This window comes from Hyaena hyaena, unplaced genomic scaffold, assembly GCF_003009895.1.
Source record: "Hyaena hyaena isolate Hyena2069 unplaced genomic scaffold, ASM300989v1 scaffold_414, whole genome shotgun sequence".
In the NCBI taxonomy this organism is placed as follows: Eukaryota; Metazoa; Chordata; class Mammalia; order Carnivora; family Hyaenidae; genus Hyaena; species Hyaena hyaena.
In genome coordinates this window covers 1,158,606-1,185,318 of record NW_024081044.1, presented here as the reverse complement: position 1 = coordinate 1,185,318, position 26,713 = coordinate 1,158,606, and the positions used below count along the sequence as shown (strand labels likewise).

At 59.9% G+C, this 26,713-nt stretch overlaps 1 protein-coding gene and 1 long non-coding RNA gene across 4 annotated transcripts in view; one reads left to right on the top strand and one right to left on the bottom strand.

The window, feature by feature from the left end:
* Nucleotides 1–970: 970 nt before the first annotated feature.
* Nucleotides 971–26,713, bottom strand: part of CACNA1A (calcium voltage-gated channel subunit alpha1 A) — a 219,146-nt gene continuing 193,403 nt past the window's right edge. For 2 of the 3 annotated variants that reach the window (XM_039252248.1, XM_039252247.1), the window contains 16 exons: nt 24,682–24,798; nt 24,274–24,339; nt 23,987–24,102; nt 22,487–22,637; nt 19,478–19,605; nt 17,157–17,253; nt 14,565–14,670; nt 7,269–7,376; nt 7,031–7,131; nt 5,886–5,995; nt 5,653–5,791; nt 5,424–5,537; nt 4,158–4,193; nt 2,982–3,168; nt 2,454–2,698; nt 971–1,693 (listed from right to left, as the gene is read on the bottom strand). In XM_039252248.1, the coding sequence (XP_039108179.1) occupies nt 971–1,693; nt 2,454–2,698; nt 2,982–3,168; nt 4,158–4,193; nt 5,424–5,537; nt 5,653–5,791; nt 5,886–5,995; nt 7,031–7,131; nt 7,269–7,376; nt 14,565–14,670; nt 17,157–17,253; nt 19,478–19,605; nt 22,487–22,637; nt 23,987–24,102; nt 24,274–24,339; nt 24,682–24,798 (2,544 nt within the window). Of the gene's footprint in view, nt 1,694–2,453; nt 2,699–2,981; nt 3,169–4,157; nt 4,194–5,423; nt 5,538–5,652; nt 5,792–5,885; nt 5,996–7,030; nt 7,132–7,268; nt 7,377–14,564; nt 14,671–17,156; nt 17,254–18,136; nt 18,234–19,477; nt 19,606–22,486; nt 22,638–23,986; nt 24,103–24,273; nt 24,340–24,681; nt 24,799–26,713 lie in introns of all 3 variants that reach the window. The other variant, XM_039252246.1, reaches the window with a different exon arrangement.
* LOC120245298 lies at nt 983–10,482 on the top strand. The gene is made up of 3 exons (XR_005531751.1): nt 983–1,063; nt 6,269–6,381; nt 10,261–10,482. It is a non-coding gene; the product is annotated as an uncharacterized LOC120245298 (long non-coding RNA).

Here is a 26,713-nt window from a genome sequence, read left to right as displayed (position 1 = left end):
CACTTTGCAGAGGGATAAAGACAAGTCCGATCCGAAAGCCCTTTGATTCAACTTTTTTTTTATTTTTTTTTTTCTTTTTGAATGTCATGCAGTAATTCACAGTCCCAAGCCCACAGTTTTCAAACAAGGTAGGAAAAAGGAAAAAAGAAGCAAAGGAACTCGGTGGTGGTGGTGGTGGTGGTTTTTTTTTTTTTCTTTGTTATTTCAAGCAGGACCAAATGTCAGAAAAAAATGCTTCTTTTCTCAATCATTAATTTTTTTGTCCTTTTTAAAATTGTTTGTTTTTTTTAAATTGATTTCTGCAGGCAGTAATAGTAGGGTTTGGTATAACCAGCAAGCACTCCTGTGTGGGTCTGAGAACGCGGGTGGGGTATGACTGTCCGGTGGAGGGCTCGTGTGGGTCGCTGGGTTTCCGCTTCGCTTCCGGCTTCTCCGCCACACACGGGCCACCAGCTCGCGCTCACCAGGGAAAGGAAAGATTCAATTGAGATGATAAAACTCATCAATAGAAGCGATTTTTTTTCTCCCCGTTTTTCTTTTAAAAATGTTTTTTTGTTTTTTTAAATTTCCATTTTCCCCAAGGTTCTCCAAAAATGGCTGAGTTAATTCGAATCCCTTGGCTGTGTGGTTTGTCTGTCTCCCCACCACCCCTGCCCAGGGGCCCCCCCCCGTCGAGGGGGGCGGGTTGGGTTGGGTGGTTGGGGGGGGCGCTCATCGCCGCCGGCCCCCCACCCCTCCGGGGAGCGGCTTTTCTGGCCGAGGGTCTTGGCGGGCCACCCTGGTGTGTCCGGGTCCTGGGGACTCCCTCCAGAGTCCGGGGCCGTCCCGGGGGGGCCCCCCACCCCCCGTGTGTGCTGGGCAGGCGGCAGCGAGGTGGGCCCGCGGCCCCGTGCGCGGCTCCTCCCCGCGGGGCGTGTGCGTGGGGTGCGTGGGGGGGGCCGGGCGGGCGCGGGGGCCACCTCGCCCGGGCTTAGCACCAGTCGTCGTCGTCGGTCTCGCTGTAGGCTTCGTGCAGGCCTCTCCGGGGGCCCGGCCCGCGCGGCCGTGCCGGGCCGTGTGCCAGGTAGTAGCCGTTGGGGAGTCGCCGGCCGTGCCGGGAAGGCGAGGCGCACGCCGGACCCGGGGCCCGGGGAGTCCTGGGCGAGCACGCGCGGCGCGCAGGGGGGGGCGCGTCGTACGCCGCGGCCCGGGGCTCGTCCCCGCCGCCGCCGCCGCCGCCGCCCGGGCCGTCGGCCTCGTCGTAGTCGGAGCCCCTGTAGTAGCCGTGGTGCCGGGGCCCGGGGGGCCCCTCGGACGCCGGCCACCGCGCCCCGCCGTGGCGACACGCCCTGGGGGACTCGCTCCGGACCGCGCCCGGGCCCCGCCGCTCCATCGCGGGCGAGCGGCTGCTGCCGTGGCCCCCCGCGGGCGGCCGCTCCCCGGCCAGAGGCTCGGCCGCGGGGCCCGGGTACCTCCGCGGGCCGCTGGGGGCCGCCCGGCCCGGCCGCGCCGGCTGCTGCTGCTGCTGCTGCTGCTGCTGCTGCTGCTGCTGCTGCTGCGGGGGCCCCGAGCCGCCGGCCTTACGGATCACGGGGGAATAGGACACGTGTGGCCGGGGGGTGGAGGGGGTCTGGGGGAGCTGGCGGCGTCCCCGCCGCGGAGTGCTGGTACCAGATGTTGAGGGGGCTGGGCTTCCACTTACGGAACTACTGCCCTACACGAAAATTGAAACAAAGGAAATCAAAAAAAAAGATACAACAAAATCAACCAGAAGGAGACGGAGGAGACACAGAGGGCGGGGAGGGAGAGAGGGAGGGGAGCAAAGGAGAACCAAAGGGGACCGGGGAGGGGCCGGGAGGAGGAGGTGGGGGAGGGGGGCACAGGACATTTGAATGGAAAAAAAGGAGAAAAGCAACAGCCACAGGGAGGAGGAGGGGGGGAGGGGAGGAGGAGGGAGAGACAAGGAGGGAGGGGGAAGTCGAAAACCAACACAACAAAGTGAAAAGAGAAATGAGAAATGGAGTTTTGTAAGTTTCGGGGTTAAAGAGCAGAAGTTTCAAAAATTACTCACAGGCGTCCAGAGGACAGAAATCATAATCGAAACAAAAACGGAAGCCGGGTTAAAGGAAAGCAAAAGGCAGCAGGCAGCCAGCGGGGAGGGGGGGCATGAGTCGTTAAGGACCACGCTGGCCAGAAACTCAAACGGTGATCCACAACCAAAGAGGAAGCAGCTGTGGGGCAGGGGAGGGGGCGGCAGGCGTGCAGGAGGGCTGGGGGGTGCAGAGTGGGGAGCCCGAGTGGCTCCCCGCCCCCCCCCCCCCGGGGGCTTGGGGATCCCAGTGGTGGGCAGGGTCAGGGGTCACAGTTGGGGAACACGGAGACCCTGCCTAGAGCGGCTGTGTGGTGTGCCCCCCTCCCCCGCACCCCTCCCCATCCCGCCGGCTGGGGTCAGGGGCGCCCCGTGCCACACCCACCTGCCGGTGTACCATGTGTTCACGGCCCTCGCTGGGTGAGCGGGACCAGCGCTGGTCCCGGGCCCGGGCCCGGCCATGGTCGGGCCGCTCCTGGGCGTAGCGCTCCTTGTCCGGGGGTGGGGGGTGGTGGTGGTGGTGGTGGTGGTGCCGATGCCTCCGGTCCTTGGGCCGGCCCCGCTCCTGGTCCCGGTCCTTAGACGGCAGGTCCCCGGACTGGGTGGTCATGCTCAGGTCGGTCCCCAAGCCTGGGCCGAGCAGGGGGGTCAGACAAACAGGCGGGGCCATGAAGGAGGGGCGGGGGACACACAGGCGGCCTCCCTGGGGCCTGTGGGCTCTAGAGGGGGCGCCTTCTCCCGGACCAAGGAGGGCCTGCGGGGCACCGGGGTCAGGTCCCCAGGCTCTGAGCAGCCGCTGGCCCAGCGGTCCCGCCCCTTGTCCAGGGCTCCCTCCTATTTGCGCTGCTCTGCCTTACCCCCTACCCCGCCCCCAATCCAGCACCTCCTATCGGGCCTCCAGTCCCTGGCCCACCTGTGTCCACGTCCGTGCAGCGGCCCAGGGAGCGCTCAGACGCCCGGTGGCCCCGGTCTCGTCGCCGCTGGTGGTGGCGCTGGGTGTCTTCCGGCGGCACCCTCTCCAGGGAGTAGTCGTCCAGGCGCCGGGCCTTGGGGCCCAGCACGGAGGCCGAGCGCTTCATGGGGCTGGTGTCTGAGATGGTCTGGGGGGGGCGGACAGGCCAGCGGGCCGGGATCAGTGGCACGCACGCCCGCCCAGAGCCGTCCTGGTCTGTCCCACTCCCTCGGCCCTTAGCAATGGGGTGTGACTGTCCGGGGCAGAGTCCGAGAGGGCCGGGGGGCTCGGCTTCTGATCCCCCAGGGTCCCGGGACCCTGGTGCCTCCTCCCAGGCCTGTCCTGGGTTCTGGCCGAGAGGCTCCATCTGATCCAACCCCAGGGAGGTACCCCCCAGCCCGGGGCAGACAGGCTCGCTGAAGGGGAGAGCCTCCCCCGCCTTCCAGAGTACCCGCCGGAAGCCCTGGGCACCGGGCAGCACTGCCCCTCGCTCACTGTGGCCTCACTGTCCTTTCCTGGCCTAGTGGGGCCAGGCGTTCCTGCCCACCCGAGTCCCGCCCTGTAGGGAGTCCTTGGGGGGCTGCCCTGGCATCTGAGGCCCTGGGGGACTGGCTCCTCCTCTTGGCTTGCAACCTGGGAGCCTGCACGTGGCGCACCCCCAGGGGTCAAACCCTAGAGAGGGGCCTGCTGCTCTGCCGCTGGGAGAGAGAAGAGGAGGCAGGCGGCACCCGTGGCCGGCGGGCTGAGTGGCCAGCGGCACAGCCCAAGGCGGCAGTTTTAAGGGACCCAGGGCTTCAGCGCCAGAGGGTCAGGGTGGCGTCAGGGGAAGGAGCCTTGGAGAAAGAGGAGGCCAGACGGGGCTGCGGGCGAGGCTTCTCGGAAGGTCGGCACCTTGCAGCTCAGGGGGGGGGGGCTTGGAGAAGGGGGCATGGGGGAAGAGTGGGGGGCAGGCCCACCCAGCAGGGCACATGGAAGACACAACACACACGGATGGGGCTTCACGGGGTTGGGGGGGTTGCAGTCTGCAAAGAAAGGGGGGGATCCGAGGACAGGGGAGACGACGGGACTCCCACGAGGGGGGGTGGGCGGGAAGAGGGGGCCGGAGCCCAGCTGGGAGGCGGGCGGCGCGGTACATACACTGAGGTTATTCCCACGTGGCCGGCCCCTTCTCCTCTGTCACAGCCCCACGGGATGGTGCACACAGAAAAACAGAAAGAAGAAAATAAATATAAAAGCCGAGAGGGAGAGGGAGAAGGAGAGGGAGAGGTGGCACACGGAGATGCCAGGATTGGGAGGAGGGGCCCGGGCGGCCCGGGAGGGTGGGGTGGGGGCGGGGAAGAGACGGTAAGGTCTCTGGTGCGTGGGGGCCCCAGGCCGGGCTGGCCAGCCTCCCACGGGCACAGAGGAGACAGACAGGAGACACGGCAGACAGACAGATGGCAGAGCCACGAGACGGACAGATGGGGTGGCGTGACCACAGGCCCCTGGCCCCGGGCTCCGCCTCATGCGATGCGCCCCCGCCCTCTTTCCCGCTGACACTCAAAAGCTTGGGGATGGGGTGGCCGTCAGCCGTCCGGTCCCAGCCCTCTCTTGGGGCCAAGCAGCTCAGTTCTGGGGCTGTGGATGGGGGGTGCTGGCACGATGAGGCTGGGCAGCCACATGCAGCTGGGTGCCCCCCACCCGAGTGCCCAGGCCCCTGCGCGACCCTGGCCTGGCCACGCACAGCACAGCCTTCCACCCCGTGCAGACGCCACGGCACAGCACACGGTAAGCCTGCCGCAGCCACACGCGCCACCAGCCATGCTTCTGGCTCTGGTCCCCTTGTCCCCGAGAGCTGGGGGCAGTGGGCTTACGCCCCGCCTCCCCCCCCCCCCACCAGGTAGGCGCTGCAGCTGTGGGCGAAGCAGCCACACACAGACACGCATCAGCCATCCGCCCCTGTCCCTCCCCACCGGCCCCACAGCGACCAGACAGGAAATACAAACCCCAGCGGCGCCCCCCACCCAGATGCTCCCCCACCCCTGAGATCAGGTCCCAGGACCTGCCAACTTCCCGCGTGCACGCATGTGCGTTCATAGGAGCACAGACGTTCGCAGCATGTGTGCAGGTGCGTGTGCGTGCCCGTGTGTGTATTCTTGACTTCAGGTCTCACCTGGCCCTGACCCGTCACCGCCCACGCCCCTTCCACACCCCCACAGGCCCTCCCCATCCGCCTGCCTTGGCACCTCCACACAGGCAGGGACCGCCTGGCTCCCATCAGGGAGGAGCTAAGGGCCAGGCCCCCAGAGGGTAGAGACACCCTGGGCTGTGTGTGGGGAAGGGGGCCATGGCACCCCCACTGCTGGCCGGCAGGGAGCCTGGGGCCCCGCATCCACCCCAGGGGGGTGGGTGAAAGCCCCTCACCTGGTTCTCCGCGGGGAGGCGGGGCATGGAGGCAGCCCGGGCCTGACCTTCCATGGGGAGGTAGTGCTCACTGTCCGAGTAACCATCCCTGCCCATCTCTCGCATCTCCACAGACTGCGGGGCACAGGGCGAGGCCGGGTGAGTCCCGGGGCCGGACGCTAGGACCCCAGACCCCTCCATCCTGTGCTGCTTGGGCCTGGCGGGGGTGGGGTGGGGGGGACAGAGGCACCTGGGAGTTGGGCTGGCTGTTGGGCATGTCAGTGGGAGGACCCCGCTCTGGGCTCCACGTTCCCGTCTTCTGGAACATCTCCTGGGCTCGCTGGGTCACCCAGGACGGGCTCTCCTTGATGCCGCTTTCATGAGCCAACCTGTGTGGGGGACAGAGGCCAGGGTGGCGGTCCGCCCCGGGGAATGGCGCCCCCTGCCCTTTCGGCCCCACCTCCTGGCCAGAGCCACACTCACAGGCCTCCTCCTGGGTCCAGCTGGGACGACGGGAGGGCGTTCTGGCCAGGGCCCCCCTCCTGGGTTGGAGATGGGGGCTCCATGCGCTGGAACATGAGTGGTGTCCGGTTCTGGAGAGAGAGAGGGCAACGAGTGTGCACAAGGTGGAAGGGCGCGGGGGTGGGGGTTGGGGAGGGTGTTCAAGGGCCCAGGCTCTGGCCAAAGCTGCAGCAGACAGCGGGGAGGCTGTGCGAGAATGCTCCTAGCTCCCCGCCCCCGCCCCCAGCAAAATGCCAGAAGTAATTCTTCACACCTCCAACACACACACGCACGCACGCACGCACACACAGTCCACTAGACTCCTGCTTGCAAATCCATGCAGAACCGGACCGCTTCTCACCCAGGTCTGGCCTGTCATCACCCGCCTGGACCCGGAGATTCGCCTCCTCCAGGGTCTCCCTGCTCCAGCCCTTACCGGCTATGGCCACCAGAGGGCGCCAGTGATCACCTGACTGAGGTAACTTCTCACCTCTAATGAGGCGGGGGGGGGGGGGGGGCTCCCATCTGACCCAGAGCAAAAGTCAAAATTGCTCCCAGGGCCCGTCCCCAAGGCTCTGCGTGGTCTTCCCTGTCACCTCCCCACCCTCGTCTCCACTCTGGCTCACCGTGTCCGCCACAGTGACCTTAAACTCAAAGTCCTGCCGCAGGACCTCTGCACTGGCTGTTCCCTCTGCCTGGAGTGTTCTTCCCTCAGCTATGACCCACCCCCTCTCCTCTTCCTTCAAGTCTCTGCTCAGACATCACCTCCTCGAGAAGGCCTCCCTGAGGCCCATTTCAAACTGCATCCCTCCTTCCCCCCAGCACTCTTTCTCATCACCTTTACTGTTTTCTGCCATGTTGGTCGTTTATTACTAGAATGTCCACTCCACAGGGATTCTCATCTCTTTGGCTCATAGCTGCACCCCCGGGGGCTGAGAACAGTGCCTGGCACACAGCAGGTGCCCAATAAGTGCTGGTGGAGCAGATGAGTTCATCCAGGCCACCTCCTCGGCACAGCCCTGCTGTCCAGTGACCCACCATGGGTGGGTCCCGGCTACACCTGGCTGCTCTGGTCTGTCACCACGGTGCCCGCAGGGAGGGGAGGGCGCCAGGGCCCAGGGCCATACCTGCTCCTCACGCAAGGCCTGCAGCTTCTTGGCCTTGCTCTGCCGGTAGTATTCCATAATCATCATGGCCGCGTAGATCTTCCCCACGGTCAGGTCTGTGGCTGGGGGGGCACAGGGCGAGCTCGCCGTGGGTGGGGGCCCCGAGGGCACCAGCCGGGCCCCTGCACCTGCCTCCTGTCCCCCGCCCCGTCCGTCCTGGCGGGCCAGAGCCCCGGGCTGGGCCAGGCACGGCTCTTACACTTGTGCGGGGTGACCAGCAGGTCCAGGGTCTTCTGGGACAGGTTGGGCCAGATGGCCATCATCTCCTTCCTCAGCTCAGCGTCCATCTGCTGTTTGTCGGCTCCGCCTGCGGCGTGGGCAACAGAGAGGCCCTGACTGCCTGCTTGCGAGCCGGCCGGCCTCCGGGGCAGCGGAGAAGCCAACAGCTGCTGGCAGCTGGGGTCCCAGAGTCCCGGGTCTCAGGGTCACCAGTTCCCTGCGGACCCGTCCCGGTGGAGGCGTGGCCATGCGGGCTTTGGTCGTTGGCAGGGCTGGGGACGTGGAGCCTATGTGTGGGGGCATCAAGAGGGGCCAGGTGGCCCAGGTGCCCACCTGGCTGCCACTCACCCCAACTGTGCGACTTAACGCCTCAGTCTTCCCATCTGCGAAACGGGACGGTAGCGATAGGACCCGCCTCACGGAATTGTTTGAAGATCAAAGTGGTTAATATGTGTGGAGCCTTAGGCCAGTCTATGCCATAGGATTATTATCACAGCAGCCCGTGGGTCTGGGATGGGGTCCGGGGTAAGCCCGAGAGGCGGCAGGGGGTGGGCAAGGCAGCCCTGATGGAAGAGGCCTTCAACCAAGGCCCTGCCCCTGGTCTTTGGTCCCTCTCCCCGGCCATGGTGGTCATTCTGTCTCTGCCGGCGATTCCCGGTCCCTCCCGCCTGAGCACATGAGGGCACGACTCTTCCTGGCCCTGTGATTGGCCAGGGGCCACGGGATGAGTTCTTGGCCAATGAACTGTGAACACCGTGCGCTCGCACTTGCGGGGCCAGGGCACTTCGTGGCCAGTGAGGGAGGGACACTCTTGGGTTCTTTTTCCGTGTCTCGGTGGCTGGTGGCATTAGGGACAGTGGCCGCTTCCTCAGGCCTGGTGCCTAAGTGACTGATGAACGGACCCCCCCACCCCACCCCATCCCCCGGCGACCCCGGCAGGGCACAGAGCAGGAACCAGAAGCAAATCTGTGTTCCAGAAGCAGCACGTCCTCCGCCATCTTGAGTGATGCGCCAGCCTGGCCCCACGTCTGTTTCAGAGCCCCCCACCCCGGGCACAGGGCACCGTTCCAAACTTTTACCAGCAGCCGTGAAGCCACAGAAATGACAGAGCTAATTGACCCTGTAGTTGACGGATGGTGGGGGGAGGCCCAGGAGATGTGGGGGAAGGGCAGGGGCCAGCTACCCCCCTTTGCCTGGGCAGCGCCAACTCCCGCTTTGCCTCCGCCCCCGGTCAGCGTCTCAGCAGATGGGGGTCGGCCAGGCACCCTGTGGCGCTTTCCCTCATCGTCCCCCCTGTGACTCCGGACACAGATGTCTTTATTTCGGGAAAAGCCTTTCAGAAGGGCCTTTTCTGTTAGTGCACAGGTAAAGCTCGGTACCTGTTCTGGAGCAAGAACGTTGAGGCGATGCGGAACGTTACCGCCGGGTTAGCGCAGTCGCCTCTGCTCAGGTCGCCACGTCCGCCCCCCTCCACCGCCAGGGGGCGCCTGTGAGCAGCCCAGTCGGGCGCGGGCCGCCTCTGCTAGGAGCTCTCGTGACTGCCCACGTCCTCACCGTGAGCCCACAAGGCCCTGCGCGTTCTTCCTTCTTTTCCTCTACTTCCGCCCTTGCTCCCTCTGCTCCAGACACACCGATCGCCCTGTTTCTCAAACACACCAGGCGCGGTCCTGCCTCCGGGCCTTTGCACAGCCTGTTTCCTCCGTCAGGATCGTTCTTTCTGCAAATATCCCCGTGGCTCCCTCCCTTACCTCTTTCAGGTCCCTGCCCAACCCCTTGATCAAGCAAGCCTTCTAGCTGGCCTCCGCACCTCCAACAGCCCGCCCCCATCCTTTGATGCCCTTTGCTTTCCCTTCTTCCTACGCATCACCTCATGTCATTCCCGATCTCGCCCACTAGAGGGCGAACGCCCACGGTCTGGATCTTTCTTTACACCATTGGTGATGGAGGGGGCTGTGGTCCCTGGGGCCAAGCTGCACCGGGGTGGGGCTGATGGGTGGGTCAGGACTCAGGTTGGGAGGTCAGGACTATTGTGGGGGACCCTTGGGAAAATCCCGTGTTGTTAGGCTCTCAAGACCCTTGACACTAACCTATAACCGTTTTTCTTTCCTTATGGGAAGCAGCTGAATTAAGGCTCTGTCTGCTGCCCACTGTAGCTAAGTGAGGTGCCCGACAGGGAGGGAAAGAAGAGAACATGTCATTTGTTATTAAAAGTCATTTTCTCTTGGGGTGCCTGGGTGGCTCAGTCGGTGAAGCGTCCGACTTCGGCTCAGGTCAGGATCTCGCGGTTCCTGGGTTCGAGCCCCGCGTTGGGCTCTGTGCTGACAGCTCAGAGCCTGGAGCCTGCTTCCGATTCTGTATCTCCCTCTCTCCCTGACCCTCCCCTGCTCACGCTCTCTCTCTCTCTCTCTCTCTCTCTCTCAGAAATAAATAAAACATTAAAAAATTTAAAAAACAACAACATTGGTCCTCTTGTGAGGCAGACAGAATGCCTCCCGGCCTATCTATATCCAACTTCACCTGTGCCCTAATCTCAGCGTTATTAACTTAGAACAAATATGTATGTCACCCTGTTTTTCACGAAGAACATCCTGTTATATCCGTAGTTGTAAGATTTACTCAACCTCACTATGATTGGGGTGGTTCTGCAAGAATACTTCCGAAAAACCTGTTTTTGTATCCTTTTCAAAGCATCTTATCACAAAAAGCTTTCCACTGTAAACTTTCCTTTTTCTGATCTCATGTTATCGTTGGACCTTTAAATAAAGACATCAAAATTGACAGGACGGAGATGCCTGCCTGGTGATCAGAAAGATTCTCGGGGCTCTCTCACTCTCTCTCGCCGGCACCGTCCATCCTTCGGGGACCCCTGGACCGGCTGTGAGCGGGCCTCCGGCATCCCCCCTCTGCCCCTCCGCTGCTTGGGTTCTGTCTCTCTCAAAAATAAATGAAACATTTACAAAAATTTTAAAAAGGGAGAGAGACACCAGGGGCCACACGCACAGAGGAGCCGCCACGTGAGCGAGAAGGTGACCATCTGCAAGCCCAGGAGAAAGGCCTCAGCAGGAATCAGCCCTGCTGGCACCTTGATCTTGAACCTCCAGTCTGCAGACCGGGTGAGAAGAAGTGTCTATTGCTTAAGCCGCCCGGCCTCTGGCACTTCGTGACACATCGGAGCAGATGACATCTGACCTGGGTAAGGGGGTCTGGGCAGGGTTAGCCCTGTGGACACTTGGGGGTCGTTCGTCTCCAGCATCCACACACCACTTACTAGTGGCACCTCCTTCCCCAAGTCCTGACAACCAGACTGTCCCCAGACGGTGCCAAGTGTCCCCCGGGGGCAGGTCTGTCCCTGGAGGAGAACCACCACCTTCAATTCACCGGAAGTGTCATGTTCAGGATTGTCACTCACATTTAAATGAGGGCAAACGCTGAGGGATGTCAAGGTGGCCACAGGCTGAGGTCCTGGGGTTCCCTGAGGGCTCATTCCTCCTCCAGGTACAGAATTACTGCCGCAGGGGTGGGGGGGAGGGGGCGCCAGGACCATGAGGGCCTGCAGACAGCAGTCATCCTCAAACCAGGTGTGACCCAGAGGGGACTGCCTGAAGGTCCTCCCCTCCCCCATCGCAGAGACTTTGGTCTCAGAGAGTCTGTCCCTGGTCTCAAGGCCCCAGGTGTGACTCGCACCAGCCCCCTCCCAGCCGCGACAACCGAAAACGTCTCCAGACACTGCCCCCAGCCCGACCCGAGTCCCCGGCGCCAACTCTTTTCTATCCTCTCCCGATTTCTCACCTTCCAGCACACGACACACCCCACCTGTTTATCGTGCTTACTGGTAAGTTTGTCGCCTGGCTCCCTGCAGCCCTTGTCTGTCACTGCTGCGTCCCACGTGCCGGTGACAGGGCCGGGCACACAGCAGGCACTCCGTGAATGCTCTCATTCAATGTGCCATGGCCAACACGGCCATCAGTCTTGGGCAGGTCACAGGAGGCCAGGAAGCCACCCACTCTGCGGGGGGCCAGGCAAAACCCGTAAGCTGCCAGGAGGCCCACCTCAGAACCTTCCAGGTCAGGGCAGACCCCACCTTCAGAGAGAGTCTGGTTTTTGGGGGGACCAGAGGGTGGGACGGTGGCCTTGGGGGTGTCAGCCACGTGGAGTCCTGAACGAGCGTCCGGGCTGGCCCTTGGGGGGCTTAGCTGGGACTGTGGCCCCTTCTAAGACGGTGGCAGAAGGCACTCCTGGTTTGGGAAACTGAGGTCACCTTGCAACAGGGCACGTCAGGGCCGAGGACCACACGGGCACGGGGGACGCCAGGCAGGCGCAGAGTCGGCTCCGGGCTTAGCTCTTCTCCGTGAGCCCCTCCCCCAACCGCGACCCCCGTCCCCCAGGGTCCGGGCGGGCAGCACATGGGTGACTCTGTGTTTACAGAGCTCTCCCTGGGGGCACCTGGGGGCTTGGTCGGTTCAGCGTCTGACTCTGAATTCCAGGTCGTGATCAGGTCGTGATCTCCTGGTTCGTGACTCTGAGCCTCATGCCCATGCTGTCAGCACAGAGCTTGGCTGGGATTCTCTGTCTCTCCCTCCCTCCCTCTCCGCCCCTCCCCTTCCCCTGCTCGCTCTCTCTCTCTCTCTTTGTCTCTCAAAATAAGCAAACATTAAAAAAAAAATAAAGCTCTCGCTTTCCACTCTCAGTGGAAGTCAAAGTGTTAGTGTGTGGCTGGGGGTTTTCATCTGCTAACTGGGTTTCTGCCCTCGTAGTCTGGCTGCGGGGGGCAGGAGTGCAGGGGGGCGTGGGGGAGCAGGAGGGCAGGGGTGTGTGTGGGGAGCGGGGGGAGCAGGAGGGCAGGGGGCCTAGAGTGTCCCGCGTGATAAAAGTCTTTATCTGAGGGCCTTGGCCACACAAGATCGGTTATTCTAACAGTGTGATTTACGGGTGTGTGTGTGTGTGTGTGTGTGTGTGTGTGTCGGGGCCACGTGACACCCTTAGTGTGCCCTCCGGAGTGGCTGGAGTCTGAGTCACCAAGGTCAGCCCGGCCTATTTGACCAACCCCCGAGGCACACTGGTCACCCAAGCTCGGGGGGGGGGGCCTCCGTGGTGGGCTGTGTCCGGGCCGTCGCACACGGTTGCTGGAGACCAGGAGAGGCTTCCGGGCGCTGCCCGTGCGACTTCACGAGCAGGGGACCCTGACCCATGGGCCTCCCCTCTGCACATTTTATTTTAAAATTTTATTTATTTTTTTGAGAGAGAGACCACAAGTAGGGAAAAGGAGCAGAGGGAGAGAGAGAGAGAACCTGAGGAAGGCTCCGTGCTCAGCAGGGAGCCCGACGTGGGGCCCACGACCATCAGATCATGACCTGAGCCGAAATAGAGAACCAGCCATTCGACCGACTGAGCCCCCCAGGCGCCCCCTCCTTTGCAGATTTTAACCTGTTTCCTCCTGCTGAAATCAACTGTGACCGTGAGTTAAACAGTGCCTCTCAGCTCGGAGTCTTTCTAGTAAATGACTGAACCGGAGTCTTGGGTTCCCTTGGGACACCTGAACAGGTCCCCGGAGAGAAACAGCAGCTGGGTCACCAAGGCGTCACATACCAAGAGTGGGTGTAAAATGGGGAGACCCATTTTACAGGTGAGGGAACCGTGGCAGCAGAATTCTAAAGCTGTCCCTGCCTCCTGCCCTAAGAGTCTGGTCATTCAGTCAAATGCTAGTCTGCGGACTGCTCTGTAAGGGCTCTGCAAAAGGAACGGAAGTCCTAAGTCGGCTCACTGTAAGGTACAGAGATTATCTGGGTGGGCCAGGCTTAATCAGGTGAAACACTGAAAAGCTACCTGCTTTTTCTGGCGGCAGAAGTCAGAGGTCTGGAGTGCACAGAAGATCAGGGCCTTAGGTGCAGCCCTTGGCTAAATGCCGGCAGTGAAACAGGACCTCAGTCCTCCAGCTACAAGGGACTGAATTCTGCCAACACCTGAATGACTTTGGAAGTACATCCTCCCCCCCCCCCGCCCCCAAGAGCTTCCCGAGAAGAGCCCAGCCTGGCCAACAGCTTGATTTTGGCCCTGAGGGACCCTCAATGGACAGTCCCGTTGAGCCCTCCTAAGGCTTCTGCCCTACAGACCCGAGAGCTCATAAGCGGGTGTGTTAAGCTGTTCTGTTTGTGGCCATTTGTTATGTGGCACGGCTGACTAATACACGGCCGGCGGCTCGGAGAGGGAGATCTCAGCTGCCCGGGTTTACAGCGAGGACAGGGCAGGTGGGCAGGATGGGCCCACAGAACATGACTGTCTCACCCAATTACCAGAGAATTGCCGCCCACTCTTGTGTCCCTCCCCTTGGGGTCTCTCAGTTCACACTTATCTCCTCGGACAGCCTGTCTGGTCTCCTGGCTTAAAATCTGTCGGCATCTGATGCCTCCGGACTTTCTATCTTCAGCCCAGCCGGGAAGACACCTTACCTCCCCTCCTTCAGAGCCTTCCCCACCGGAAGTAGAAGCTCTCTGCCCACCCTGTGTCCCTGGGCCGACAGCGCCCGCCTGTCCTTCCTTTGCCCCAGATCTGCCCCTCCCACCATTTCCTGGTCTCAGCGACCACAGCTCTGTCCTGGTCCTTAGGCCCTAAGCCCTGGGAGTGACCTTGACTCCTCACTTCCCCTCACACCCTACATCGGCCATTGGGTTGACCAGCTCTCCGGAAATAGCCAGGATCTCTCTCAACACTCCACATCCCGAGTCTAGGCAGCCCTCCTGCATTCACCCGGATTATTTTTATGTCCGTGGCCTCCACCCTGACCTCCTCCTGGTCGTTCTGCCCCGTGGCCAGGTGGAGCCCATTTGAAGGTGAGTCAGATCAGGTCCAGGTCCCTCCTCTGCTTTAGATGCTGCAGCCACCCCCCCCCCCCCCGCCCTCTCTCAGAGGACAAGTCAGTTCAACACAGCCACGGGTGGCCTCCTACCCCAGGGCCTTTGCACCTGCTGGGGCGCTTTCTCCCCGCCTGTCCACGTGAGTCCTTCAGAACCTCCTCAGGGAAGCCTCTCCCTCTAGAAGCATGAGCTGCCACGTTCCTCCCCCCCGACCCCCACCCCCGCTCACTTCCAGCAGCCACCGGCGCACAGGAAGTGAGCCGAGATGTGTGCCGAGTGAGCGCGGGGAGTGGGTGAAGATCGGAGAGGGCCAGGGCTCCTCTGGCTGCGGGGGGGGAGGGGGGGAATCCCTGCTGCCCATGGCTCGCCCCTCCCAGGCCCCAGTTCCATCCGGTCCCACCTCCCCGCTCGGCCCCTGCCCTTACCCTTGGCGATCTTGATGTCCAGGGCCGTGCGGATCAGAGCCATGAGGGTGGAGTTGAAGTGCACGGTGTTGTCATCGGCCACGGGCAGGTCCATGCGAAGGAGCCTCTACAGAAAACCAAAGGCGAGGGCAGTCACTCCCAGGCACCCTCGTGCCCCCGAGAGCCACACCCGCACGACCTGGGGGGCCCCAGGAAGAACTCTGGAGGCAGTGGCTGAGGTGGCCCCACCCTCGAGCTACCTGTCCCCGGAGCTCCCCCGGCCCGTCGGAGGGCTCTGGGGGCTCTGCTACGCCGGGAGCCCCTGCCCTTCCCGGTGCCGTTTCCGGCCTGGCCCAGCCCCCTCCTCGCCCTGCTCCAGAGTTCTCCTGGGCCGCTCGGCCCGTTCCGACCCGGAAGAAGGGCGCAGGCCGGATCTCAGCAGCACGTGCAGCAGCCAGGCACGGGGGCCACGGCCACAGCCGCGGTGGGGGCGGGCCGCCGGCTCCCCACCCCCACCCCCGGCTCGGCCCAGACCAGACCGGAGGGGCACAGACCACATCATTCCTCCGCGAAGCAGCAGGCAGGCGGCCCCCCCACGCTGACGGGGCGGCCCCTCGCAGACATGCAGCGAGGCCGAGACACACAGAGCAGCAGACAGGGGCGCGCGTGCAGACGGAATCTCGAGACTCATTCATAGCTCCGTGGGAAGTGTTATCTCAGGGGCATGTCCGGGTCTTGGCTCGGTGCGATGGCAGGGGGGAGGGGGAGGGGGCAGTCCCGTGGCCCCGGGGAAGGAAAGACTCCCCATGTCCCAAGCAGGGGCTCTGTCCCCCCGTGCTTGGTGATGTAGGAGAGGATACTGGACCGGCGAGCACCAGCCCAGGCGGAGGTGGCATGGAGATGGGGGTTGAGGGCGAGTTAGGTTAGGTGTTCATGGGGTTGGGGGGGGGGATTCCCACACATGTCAGCAGGAAACACAGAGCTGGAGATGGGAAGAGGGATGGCAAACCCAGGTCAAAACACACAGAGGGATGGGTGTGGGGGGATGGGGGCAGGGAGGCAGGGAGGGAGGTGGTAGACACAGAAACACACACAGGCTGGGTCGCTGTGCACAGCTGTGCAGGCTGTGCACTGCACAAAGGGCTCACCGTCTTAGAAATCATGGATTTGTGTATACAAATGACAACTTCTGAGTTGGTAACAGGGAGGTTTCTTGTTCTTACCATGTGGGTGGATTACAACAATTTTCCAACAGACGTGTTGTGTGGAAAGGGTGTCCTTTTCAAATTTGCACAAAGGTGCCTTATGATAGACTCCCGGTGGCCCTGCACAGAGCCCAGGAAGCGAAGGGGCTGTCTCTCTCTCTCTCTCTCTCTCACGCATGCGCACACACACAGAGCCAAGCAGAGACCAAGAGAAGGGACAAAAGGAAAGTGAGAGGAGGGACTGGCACTAGGAGACGCAGGTGGGGCAGCGTCTTTCCAGCCTGGACTGGGAAGGACGAGGAGGAGGGGGAGGAGGAGGAGGGGGAGGAGGAGGGGGGAGAGGAGGGGGAGGGGGAGGAGGGGGAATGAGGTCGCAGTGAGATGGCCACCGGGGCAGGAAGGAATGCATTAACAGAAGGACACAGGGAGGGCCAGGGTGGATGGGAGAATGGAATGATGGGGCCGTTTTCTGGGAGGGGGTAGGCCATTTTAAAGGTCACCCCTGAACTTCTCGTGGATGAGCTGGAGGGAACAGAGCATCTGTCCTTGGGTGCCAAGGGAGGTTCCAGGACAGGGGTCGGGGGGAGGGGGGCCCAGCCGCCTGGCGGCAGGACCCTTGCTCTTTCAGCCAACATGCACTGTCTCCCGATCGGCCATGGTGCCTGCCCGCCCCAGGCCCCCGCCAAGGCAGCGTGCATGGCCTGCATCAGGGTGCCACGGTCCAGGGGTCCAGCTGCGGCCTGCCTGCCCACTCTGGAACAATGGAGAGGCATATGTTGGGGTGTCTTGGGGAGAACGGGTGGCATAGGGATGGGGGCAATTTTGGGGGGAAGGGAGAGGTGGAGGGAGGAGAGGCTCTGGGTACTCCTCAGGAGGTCTCGAATCCCCCAAGGCCCTAGGTCAGAGATCAGCTTCAGGTGTAGGTGGGGGGGGGGGTGCTGGACCCGGGAGACTCAAGATACAAAAGATGGGGGAGGCCAGGGCCTGGCCTTGTTGGGGCCAAAGCTCCTTGCCGTGAGGTACCTGCGCCGGCCTGGGCGTGGGAGCTGCTCTGGGTGGGCAGAAAGGAGGTGAGGTGGTGATCCCTCCGAAACATGTTTGTGTTCAATTTGGTTCCCAGGGGACCAGGTGCGAGGGGACCGGGGGCTCCCCTCCCCCTCCCCCCTGGCGTGTCGGCCATAATGGAGTCTCAAAACACCAAGACACACTCATCAGAAAAGACGGACACAGTGTGCTGCTTAGGGTCAAAGGGACGGTCATGATCCATTTACTCGAGGAGGAAAGGGGGAAAAAAAAGAAAAAGAAAAAAAGAAGAGTAACTCTGGAAAAAGAAACTTGGCTGGTTGTTCCTGGTCAGCACTGAAAAATTCCCAGTGCCCGACGCTGGTGGTCGGCAAGGGTAGACTACCTTGTAAGCCACTCTGGCCGGACACTTCTTCCCCAGACCCAGGGGCGGAGACATGTGTCTCAGCATCTGATACATGTCCGGGTAAGGCATGCGGCCCCTGGCAGCACCGAAAACAAAACGGGGTGGGAACGGAGAACCAAAGGAAGAGGAGGGGAGAGGAAGAAACCAAAGGAAAAAAAAAAAAAACAAAAGCAAGAACCAAACCAAAAATAAAACCCAAAAAACCAAACCAAAAAAACAAACAAACCAAAACCAACAAACAACAACAAAAAAAACCACATGAGCCGAAAAAATAGAGAGAAAGATGCAGAGAACAATAAAATAGATATTTCAAACAAATGGAAAACAGGAGAAAAAAATGGAAGAGAAGGGAATTAAAAAAAAAAAAAAGATTATTTCACTGCTCACCAGCAGGGAGAGAGAAAGAGAAAAGAGAAAAGTCAGATTCAGTTTTGACTCTGAGCTACGGTTCTGGTGGGGTGTGGAGGAAGGGGGGGGTGCTTCTCATTTTGAATGCTTTGGCTTAGTGTTATTTTAAAAATTGGGTAAAGTTCTCTGGTTTGGCTGAGGCTGGTCTCTGAGGGGGCCTAGACGGGGAGGGGGGGGTACTAGGGCGGTGGGAGGAGGGCTGGGGGCTTTGGGAGGTAAAGGGTGGAGCGGGGAGAGAGTGGAGGTGATTGGGGGGGTCAATGCACACTTCTGACCCCCCCAGATGTGTCTGATTTGGGGTGCCGGTGAGACCCTGAGATGGGCAGCTTCAGCTAAGAGCAAGCAGAAATGGCTGAAGGGAACGGAGAGATATGTTCCATGCTTCGCTGAGTCTACGGTGACTGCATTCTGTTGGCTAAGAATTTTCTAGTTTAATGCAAGAAAGAGAGATGGCTCTGTTTTTTAGATATATATATATGAAATATATATATTGAAGAACCCCAAGCCACACTCATTCCATGGATGCTAGCAGGTTTTAGTGGAAATCAAACCTTGCAAGCAACCCTATGAGGACATTTCTTGCCTAAGCCGAGAGGGGGAGATATCACGCGCAATAAACTGTACATATCCTTATAATGAATCCGCCCGCTGAAAGGAGAAGACAGGGGTTAGTGGAGGCAGGGGTGAGGCTGTGCTCTTGCTGGCTCCCCGCGCACACGGCGAGGCCATGACGCCAGGGGCAGGGGACCCCCTGGCTGAAGGGGTGGGGGGAGACTTGGGATGAGGGAAGGTCCCTGACCTGTTCCCGGACACTCGCAGACCCCAGGGCAGAGGGTCTCAGTTGGGGTGTGTGAATGCTCTGGGCTGGTGTGGGGGGGGTGGCCCTCCCCCAGGGTTCTCTCTCCACAAGCTACATGGGCTACACTGGGGGGAGCTCATGGAATAGAGGACAAGGGGACAGCATCCAACTGCTGTGACCTAAAATCAAAAGAGGAAGAGTTAGGAACCAGCCAAAAAGTCAAGCCCCAGACCCGTGGCTCACCCCAGGCTCTTGGTTTCACGGAGGGCTTGTCTGGGGCTGCAGGAAGGGCAAAGAGGGGACTCCTCCCTACCCTCCTCCTGAGGCCTCCCCTCCACCTCCCAGGCTGCCGAGGGCCCCCACTAAGGCTTTCTCAGGCCCCAAGCCCAGTCTGAACTAGACTCCCCTGTTAGTGGTTGGTGGGCTCGGAGGTTCAGGACGGCTCCTCTGAGGGACCCTGCAAGGCTCATGCTGTTCCATGCGGCACCGGGTGGAGACACCCCTCTGCAGCCACCACTTGTCAGTCAGGAGGGAGCATCTGGTGCCTAAGGGCAGGAGAGCTCACGCCCTTTGCGACTGTGAAGATGCAAGGGCCACGGAGGCTCTATGTCTTCTGCAGTGACCTTGTGTGGTCACTTGCACCCACATGACTCCGATCTCACGGTCAAGTGCATCTGCCAAGGGAGCCAGGCCGGCCCCTTTCCTGTGGCTCCCAGTAGAGCAGAGGCTGAGAGGCCTCTGGCTTCCTCCCCGGGGCCTGGCCTGCTTGTCCTCATCATCTGGAGGCCTCTCTGTGAGGGGCGGGGGGTGGGGGGGATTCACGGGAGGCAAAATTCTCAAAATCCTCAATACTCAACTCCTCTCATCTCCCAGGAAGCCTGGGGCTTGGGCAGGGGTGGTAGCCAACCGATTCACCTGCAGTGTGTGAGGGCATTGACTCTCCTCTCTTCCCTCTAGGCTGACCCCCCTCTGAGATCCCAGCTAGCTCCCTAGGGACCCAGTGGCCCAAAGTCTGGGCCTTGACATAGTCTAGGGGATTTTAGTGGCAGAGAAAGGCGGGCCATGTGGCTGGAGGACTCGGGTGACTCCTTACCACGCTGCAGGGTCGTACTCGGCCCAGACACGCACGTACTCATCCAGGTGGTGAGGGCCCAGGATGGAGGAATCTCGGGTGAGGTACTCAAAGTTGTCCATGATGACGGCGACAAAGAGGTTCAGCATCTGTGGGGACCCCGGGGTCCAAGAGGGAGTGGGGGAGAGCGAGACACACCCAAACACACATACACAGGGGCCCAGAGAGAGAGAGAGAGAGAGAGAGAGAGGTGAGATGGGGAAAGGGAGACAGAGAAAGAGAAAGAGAAAGATGGGGGGCGGTAGAGAGGAAAGACACATACTCACACAGGGAGCCCAGAAACAGATGGGGGTATGGAGACGGGACAGAGAGAGGCAAAGATGGCGACAGAGAGGAATACAAAGAGACAAAGACCAATAATGATGGACAGACAGAGTTGGAGAGAGAAGGGGGAGAGGCCATGTGAAATGGGGGCCAACCTCACGGGACCGCCATGACCCCAAATCTTCCCACACCTATCCCCCAACAAGGCCAAAGTGAGTGCTCCTTGTGGGCTGTATTCCCAGCTCCAGCACACAGTAAGCAAATTTTTCTTGGATGGATGGGTGGATGGGTGGATGGATAGATGGGTGGATGGGTGGGTGGGTGGGTGGATGGATGGGTGGATGGATGGATGGGTGAATTTTCCTGCTGCCATCTGCATCCAGTGGCACCTTTTCACATTTTCTTCTAGCCCTTAGCTTGTATCATCTTGCCTCTAAGTCTTTGCAAATGTTGCTCCTTTAATCAACATCATGATCTGTCTCCCCATGGGTAGCAGCATCTGGGGAACTCCCTCCTTTATACTTAAGAGGCTGTACCCGGGTGTGGCCAATCCTCATTTTATGGCCATGTAACCCAGGTCTGTGATTGGTTAGGGAGGGGCACATGACCCAAGGTGGCCAATGAAGGCCTTCCCTGGGATCTGTGCTGACACTCTGGCTGCCATTTTGCCTCCACAAGGAGAAAGTCTGAGAACGCAGCCTGTGTGGAGAAGAGCAGAGGATGGGGTCTGCCTGCCTGGCTCCAGCCTCGCCTGGACCTTTCAGTTACACGAGTCCGTGAACTGTGTATGCTGCTTACTTCAGTCAAGTTTCTGCTGCCTTCAACCAACTTGATTAAAACGGTTCTGGCGCCTGCTCACCATCCCTGCAGGCCACTCTTTGAAATCTTCCTTCCCTCAGTCTGAATCCCCTCATCACAGCACATATCAGACCATATAGCTATTATCTGCCATCTTATCTCCCTATCACCCCTGCAGACTGGAGAACCGTGTTCTGCCATCGTACCCCAGTGCCTGGCATCCGACCTGGCATGTAGTAGGTATTAAATAAATGCTGAGATGTAAACATAGTAGGTGCTTCACAAATAACCCATAATCCTCGGTGTCCCTAACTTCAGTGACTCAATTTTTAACTCATTTTCATGATACCAATTGAGCACCTGCTGTGTGCCAGTCGCTGTCCTAGGTGCTGGAGATCTAGCAGTGAACAAAAAAGAAATCCGTGCCCTTTGGCGGGGGCGGTGATGGTTAAGTGCAGATGGCCTCCGGGGGCTTGCCCTTCCAAGATGGGCTGTATTATAAGACGTTGTCCCCACATGTACCCATAGCTGTGTGGACAAGGGTGGCCATTTGACCAGAGGCTGGGCTGGCCCTTTCAGACCCTTCTGGGAATTTGGAACTGGACAATGGACCCTTTGGGTCAACAGCTGTAGATGCTGGGAGGTAGAGGCTGCAAACCTCTCAGTGTGAGGCCGCTGGTGTGAAGAGGGAGAGGGTGCTGGGCTTTTACGTCAGACGCCCGGGGTCTGTACATCTCCTGCACTCCCTCGGCGGTTGGCTTCTTATATCCTGCTGGTGGGAGCCACGGTCAGGAAACCAGACCGGGAAGGGCAGGAGAAGAGACTCCTTTTGCTGTACTGCGGGTTGAACTGTGGGTTGCACTGTGTCCCCCTCAAGAGACAGCTTCAAATCCTAATGCCTGGTACCTGTGAATGTGGCTTTACTTGGGAAAGGAGTTTTGGTGATGTCATCAAGTTAGGAACAGGTCATACTGTATTAGGGCGGGCCCTTGATCTGATCGGACTGCTGTCCCCCTAAGAGAGAAATCTGGACACAGACACACAGGGGAGCGGCCATGTGAAGACCGAGGCAGAGACTGGAGGGAGGTGGCCACAGCCAAGGAGTGCCTGGGGCTGTCAGAGGCTGGGAGAGGCCTGGGAAGAAGGAGTCTCAGGATTCTCCCCTGGAGCCGTAGAGTGAGCAGGGCCCTGCCAATGCCTTGATGGGTTTTAGCCTCCAGATCTGTGAGAGGCTAAAGCTTTGTTGCTTTAAGCCACCCAGTTTGTGGTCCTTTTTCACCAGCAGCCACAGGAAACCATCACTGCCTGCAATGGTGTAGGGGGAGCAGACTGCCATGGTGCTGGCGCCCCCTCAGCGGTGCCCCGGGGCGTGGGGCTGGGTCAGTGCACCCAGTGGGGCTGGGAGAGTTTCCTTTTAACTCTCCAGTCCTGGCCTTCCTGCAGCCAGGAATTCTGGGTGGCTTCAGTATTTTCTATTTCTCTTTCACCCCCGTGTAGCCGATCCCTGCATTAAATCTCCTCTGCTTAAGAGATCCTCCTCCAGGGAGAGGGGAGAACATAACTATTATCCTGGGTAAGTAGACTGGCCGAGGGACCAGCACTCAGCGCCGCCACTTTTTCCCCCAATGTAACCCAGTGGTTCTCGGGCGGGGGGGGCTCTGTCCTTCCCCGCAATCCCCAGGGACACCGTCAGTGTCTGAACGCACGAGGCTCCTCAACACAAGAGAGTGAGCCGGCCCCAAGCGTCAACAGCGCCGGCATTGAGAAACCCCGGTTAACCTGATCCCCGGCTGGCTCAGAGACACTGTGGAGGGAGCAAACCCATGACCCAGACACAGTCTAGAGAAATCCACGCCCCTGAGCGGGAGCTGGGTCAGGAGGCCCACGCCCACATGTTCACAGACTCACCAGAAATGAGCACAGGAAGATGAAGGAAACGAAGTAGAAATAGGCAAATTCATTGCCGCACTCGGGAGTCATGATGCCAGAGTTCTTATCGCATGGCTTCCCACTGAGGCAGGAAAGCATGATGTTGTGCCAGGCCTCCCCGGTGGCACTCCTGAGAACAGAGAGGGGGCATCAGGGACCTGGGCACCCAGCCTTGGACACTAGTACCCCCCCAGGGAAGCAGAGCACGGGCTCCGGATTGGATTGGCATGAGTTCAAGTCGAGTGTAAGTCACCTTTTCTCTTTGGGACCTAAGACAGGTGATTCTCATCCTTTGGCTGTGCATTAAAGCTCATGGGGAGCCTTTCAACAATGATGGTGCCAAAGCCACACTCCCACAGACTTGGTTTCAATTGATCTGGGGTGGGACCTGGGAATGTAGGGATGTTATAAAAGGTCCTGTCCCTCCAGACGATAGTCATCTCTTACTACCTTCCCACTGGGTCCCTCTGCTCCAGGCACGCTGGGATCCTTGCTGTCCCCAAACATGACAACCGTGTTCCTGCCTCAGGGCCTTTGCACTTGCTATACCTTCTGCCTGGATTGCCCTTCCTCACACATCCACATGGCTCCCTCCTTCAGCTCTATCTTTCACGTGTCACCTGTCTCCAGGGAAGTGTGACCTACCAGCGTCCGTTCCTTTAGTTGTTGCTAAATTAAATTTTTTTATTGTACCCAAATATACATCACATAAACTTGATCACTTTAGATATTTTTTAAGGGTATAGTTAAGTGGCGCTCAGTACAGCTACAATGCTGTGCACTCATCACTGCTGCCCACCTCTGGAAATCTTTCATCCATCCCAAACTGGAAACTTGTCCCCTTTAAACATTAGCTCCCCACTGTCCAGTCGTGCAGCCTCTGGCAATCTCTAGTCCACTGTTTCTTCTCTGTGGATTTGCCCTTTCTAGGTACCTCCTATAAGTGGAATCACACATTATTTGTTCTTTTGTGCCTCCACTTCCCTCTTAACCTTTTTTAGCCCCTTCTAGCACTCTCCATCATTGGCTCACTGATGGCCTTTTTCCCCCATGGGAATAGAAGCATCCGATGGCAGAGACTATCTCTTTCTGCTTTGCTGCCAATGCCTTCTGCAATGCCTGGCATACAGTAGGTGCTCAGTAAATCTCTGATGAGCAAATGAAGGAACTCTAATGGGCAGCCAGGAGTGAAAATGACGCCTCAGACTCTATAAGCCTCGATTTCCTCACCTGTCAGATGGGGGTGCCAGGAATCCCCACCTCACAGGCTGGCCAGGATTCAGTGAGGTAATGTCTGAAAATACCTTCTGCACTTGAGTCCCAGGGCCTTCAGCTTTGGCCCAGCCAGTGTCCCTGGGCCCCCCCAAGCCTAGCCCAAGCCTCACTGGACAGAAAGAAGAGGACACGCCCCCACCAGAAGAAGAGGGAGAGGACACGCCCCCCCCAATAGGAGGGTGAAAAGCATGTCCCCTCTCTCACCTGAACAGAAGCATAAGGGCCTGGAAGAAGGTCCGGAAGTTATTGTGCTCAGTGATTTGGAACTCATCCTCATCACTATCTTCATCCTCCACATCGATGCCGATGTTGCCAAACACCTGGAGAACCGGAGCGTGATGATCAGGGGCAGCCATGCCCTCAGTGGGTCCAGGGAAACCCCACTCAATCCCGCGGCTGCCTCTCCAAACGGGGTTTCCCAGACCCACCCCAGCCTGAGGACAGTGGCCCTCCTAGGGAGGGCTCTGGGAACATTAGGGGTGGGCACTCACCTGCATCCCGATGATGGCGTAGATAAAGAAAAGCATGGCAATCAGCAGACAGACATAGGGCAGGGCCTGGTGGGAAGGAAGGCAGTGAAGGAGAGTGCTGGGGATGGGGTTGGGGGCTCCTACCCACACCATTTCCCTCCCTTGTCCCCACGTTCCGCCCCACGGGGTTGGGGGGTCCCAGGCTGTGCCAGAGAGGTGTCAGGGCCTGGTGGGCCTCTTGAGGCCATGGCCACAGGGCATCAGGGGGTTCCCCTTGGAGCTCTCCAGCCGCCCCAGGGGCAGGCAGCATAGAGAAACAGATTCTCAGCAAAGTGCACCACACGGGCGTTTCCACCTGATGTGTACTCTCAGCCAGAGCAGGGGTGGGGGTATGATCTTCTCAGCCCTAGGCTGGCTTCTGGGGCTCACCTTGAAGGACTGCACAAAGGTCCAGAGAAGAATTCGGATGGTGTAACCCTGACGGAGGAGTTTGATGAGCCGGGCAGCTCGGAAGAGGCGGAGGAAGCTCAAGTTGATGAAGTTATTCTGGGGAGACGGAGAGAAAAGGGTGACCATTCACCCACCCCCAGGGGCTCAGAGCCGTCACCACTCACAGAGGCCCCTACATGAAGCCAACCAACAGGAAAAGCAAGCCAGACCCCAAATAAGGAGGGAGAGAAAGCACTATTAATGCAATGGTGCGGAGGAAAAAACGTTGAAAAAGGAACAAAGTTTGGGAGGTGAGGGAGGGGAAGGGTCGGGGGGGGAAGAGGAAGGCAACTCAAAAGCAAAAACCCTCCCAGCCAACCCACCCGCAATAGGGAAAAGGAAAGAAAAAGGAAGGAAGAGAAAGGAACCGGGTGGTGGGGGTGGGGAAGAAATAACAAAAGAACAAGGAAAAGAAAATATATCCGAATCATCCAATCAGGAAAATAATCGAGATGGTTTTTGTTTCTCCCAACAACCAAATGCACTGAGGATAGGACAGAAGCAGGTCAAGTTGCCGAACCCATCACACGCATACGATGCACAAACACCAGGGCGGGGTGGGGGTTAGCCAGCACGCTCGGGCCTGGTGGACATGTGCGGGGCCCCAGGGCACGTTACGCTCCGGGCCAGAAATGCATCTGTCGTGGGACTCAACGGGCACCCTGCCCTGCCCTGCCCTGCCGAGCTGCCCACCCGCTCCTGCCCGCCCTGACCTCACCCCACGGCCAAGAGGAGCAGCGGCTCGAGCCAATCGGAGAAGCGGAAGAGCATCTTTTCTTACCCCCTTGGCGAGCGGGAATGGGGAGGACGGGAGGGAGCTGGGGCTGGTCGGCTGCAGGGCGAGTCCTCGCTGCCCGCTGAGTCGGAGAAGATGCATTTGGGGCCCTTTTCCCCCCTCTCAGGGATGGCTTCTCAGCTTCTGGGGCTGGGTGGAGTAGCTCGGGACCAGGCCTGCGGGAAGCAGGAAGTACGCACCGCCCGTGGGTGGGTGAGCTCGCAAACAGCCCGGGCCCACCGAGGGGCCGGTGCTGGAGGTGGGGTTGTCCCTGCCCCCAGGACCTCCCTGGGTGGACCCTGTCTCATCACTGCTTCTACCTCCTCCCGCCCCAGCCGGGAGAACTTCCCAGGGAAGGGGACCAGGTGGAGATGGGGGCGTGAGTGTCTGCTGGGGCCTCAGGGTCGCCCGTGGGGGGACAGGAAGCTAAAAGTCACCGATGGACCAAATCTGGCTGATGAAGCGGACTTGCCGGGCCTGAGCAGCTTTTGTTTTGTTGCGATTAAACATGGTTGCCAGTGTTCAAAAATCAGACTTCTCCCCCAAATCTGGCTTTCCGGCAAGCCTGGGCCATCCAGGTTGGCAAAAGTTAGTTGGGGCTCAGATGTGGCCCCACTAGAACAGGCCACACATGCCCTCTCCGGGTTGCCAGGTTCCCGCGTTCTAGAAACGGCACCTGCTTTCCTGGCATGCGGCATCTGCTTCGATGCCAGAAGCATTGGGAGTCAGAGGGCCCGGCCTCGGGTGGACTCGGAAACCTTGCTGGTCAGTCAACCAGCATTGGAGGCAGGGGGCGTTAACAGGAACCTGCTCTTGGGGGTTGGAGGAGCTGTAGATACAGGCCAGGTAGCAAGATGGGCGCTGGCCTGGCCTTCAGCCCCCAAATGGCACAGGGGTGACCCCATAGGTTGCCCAGACAGTCACAGCACTCCTTTGGTTCTCAAAAGTCTGGACGATGAAGTCTGTGGGCCTCCTGCTAGGTGGCTCCTGGGGGGCTTCCCAGCTACTAGCTCTGCATCTTGTACTAGCTCCGGCCTGGGAGCCGAGAGGCAGGGATGGGGGTCCACGGGATTTCTGGGGCTGCCAAGAGGCCTCTGGATCTCCTGGCCAAGTCTAGGGCGCATCTGGGGACACACCAGTTGGCCCTTAGGCCTCTAGGATGGGGGCAGGGGCCGGGAGATCCTACCTTGACCATCT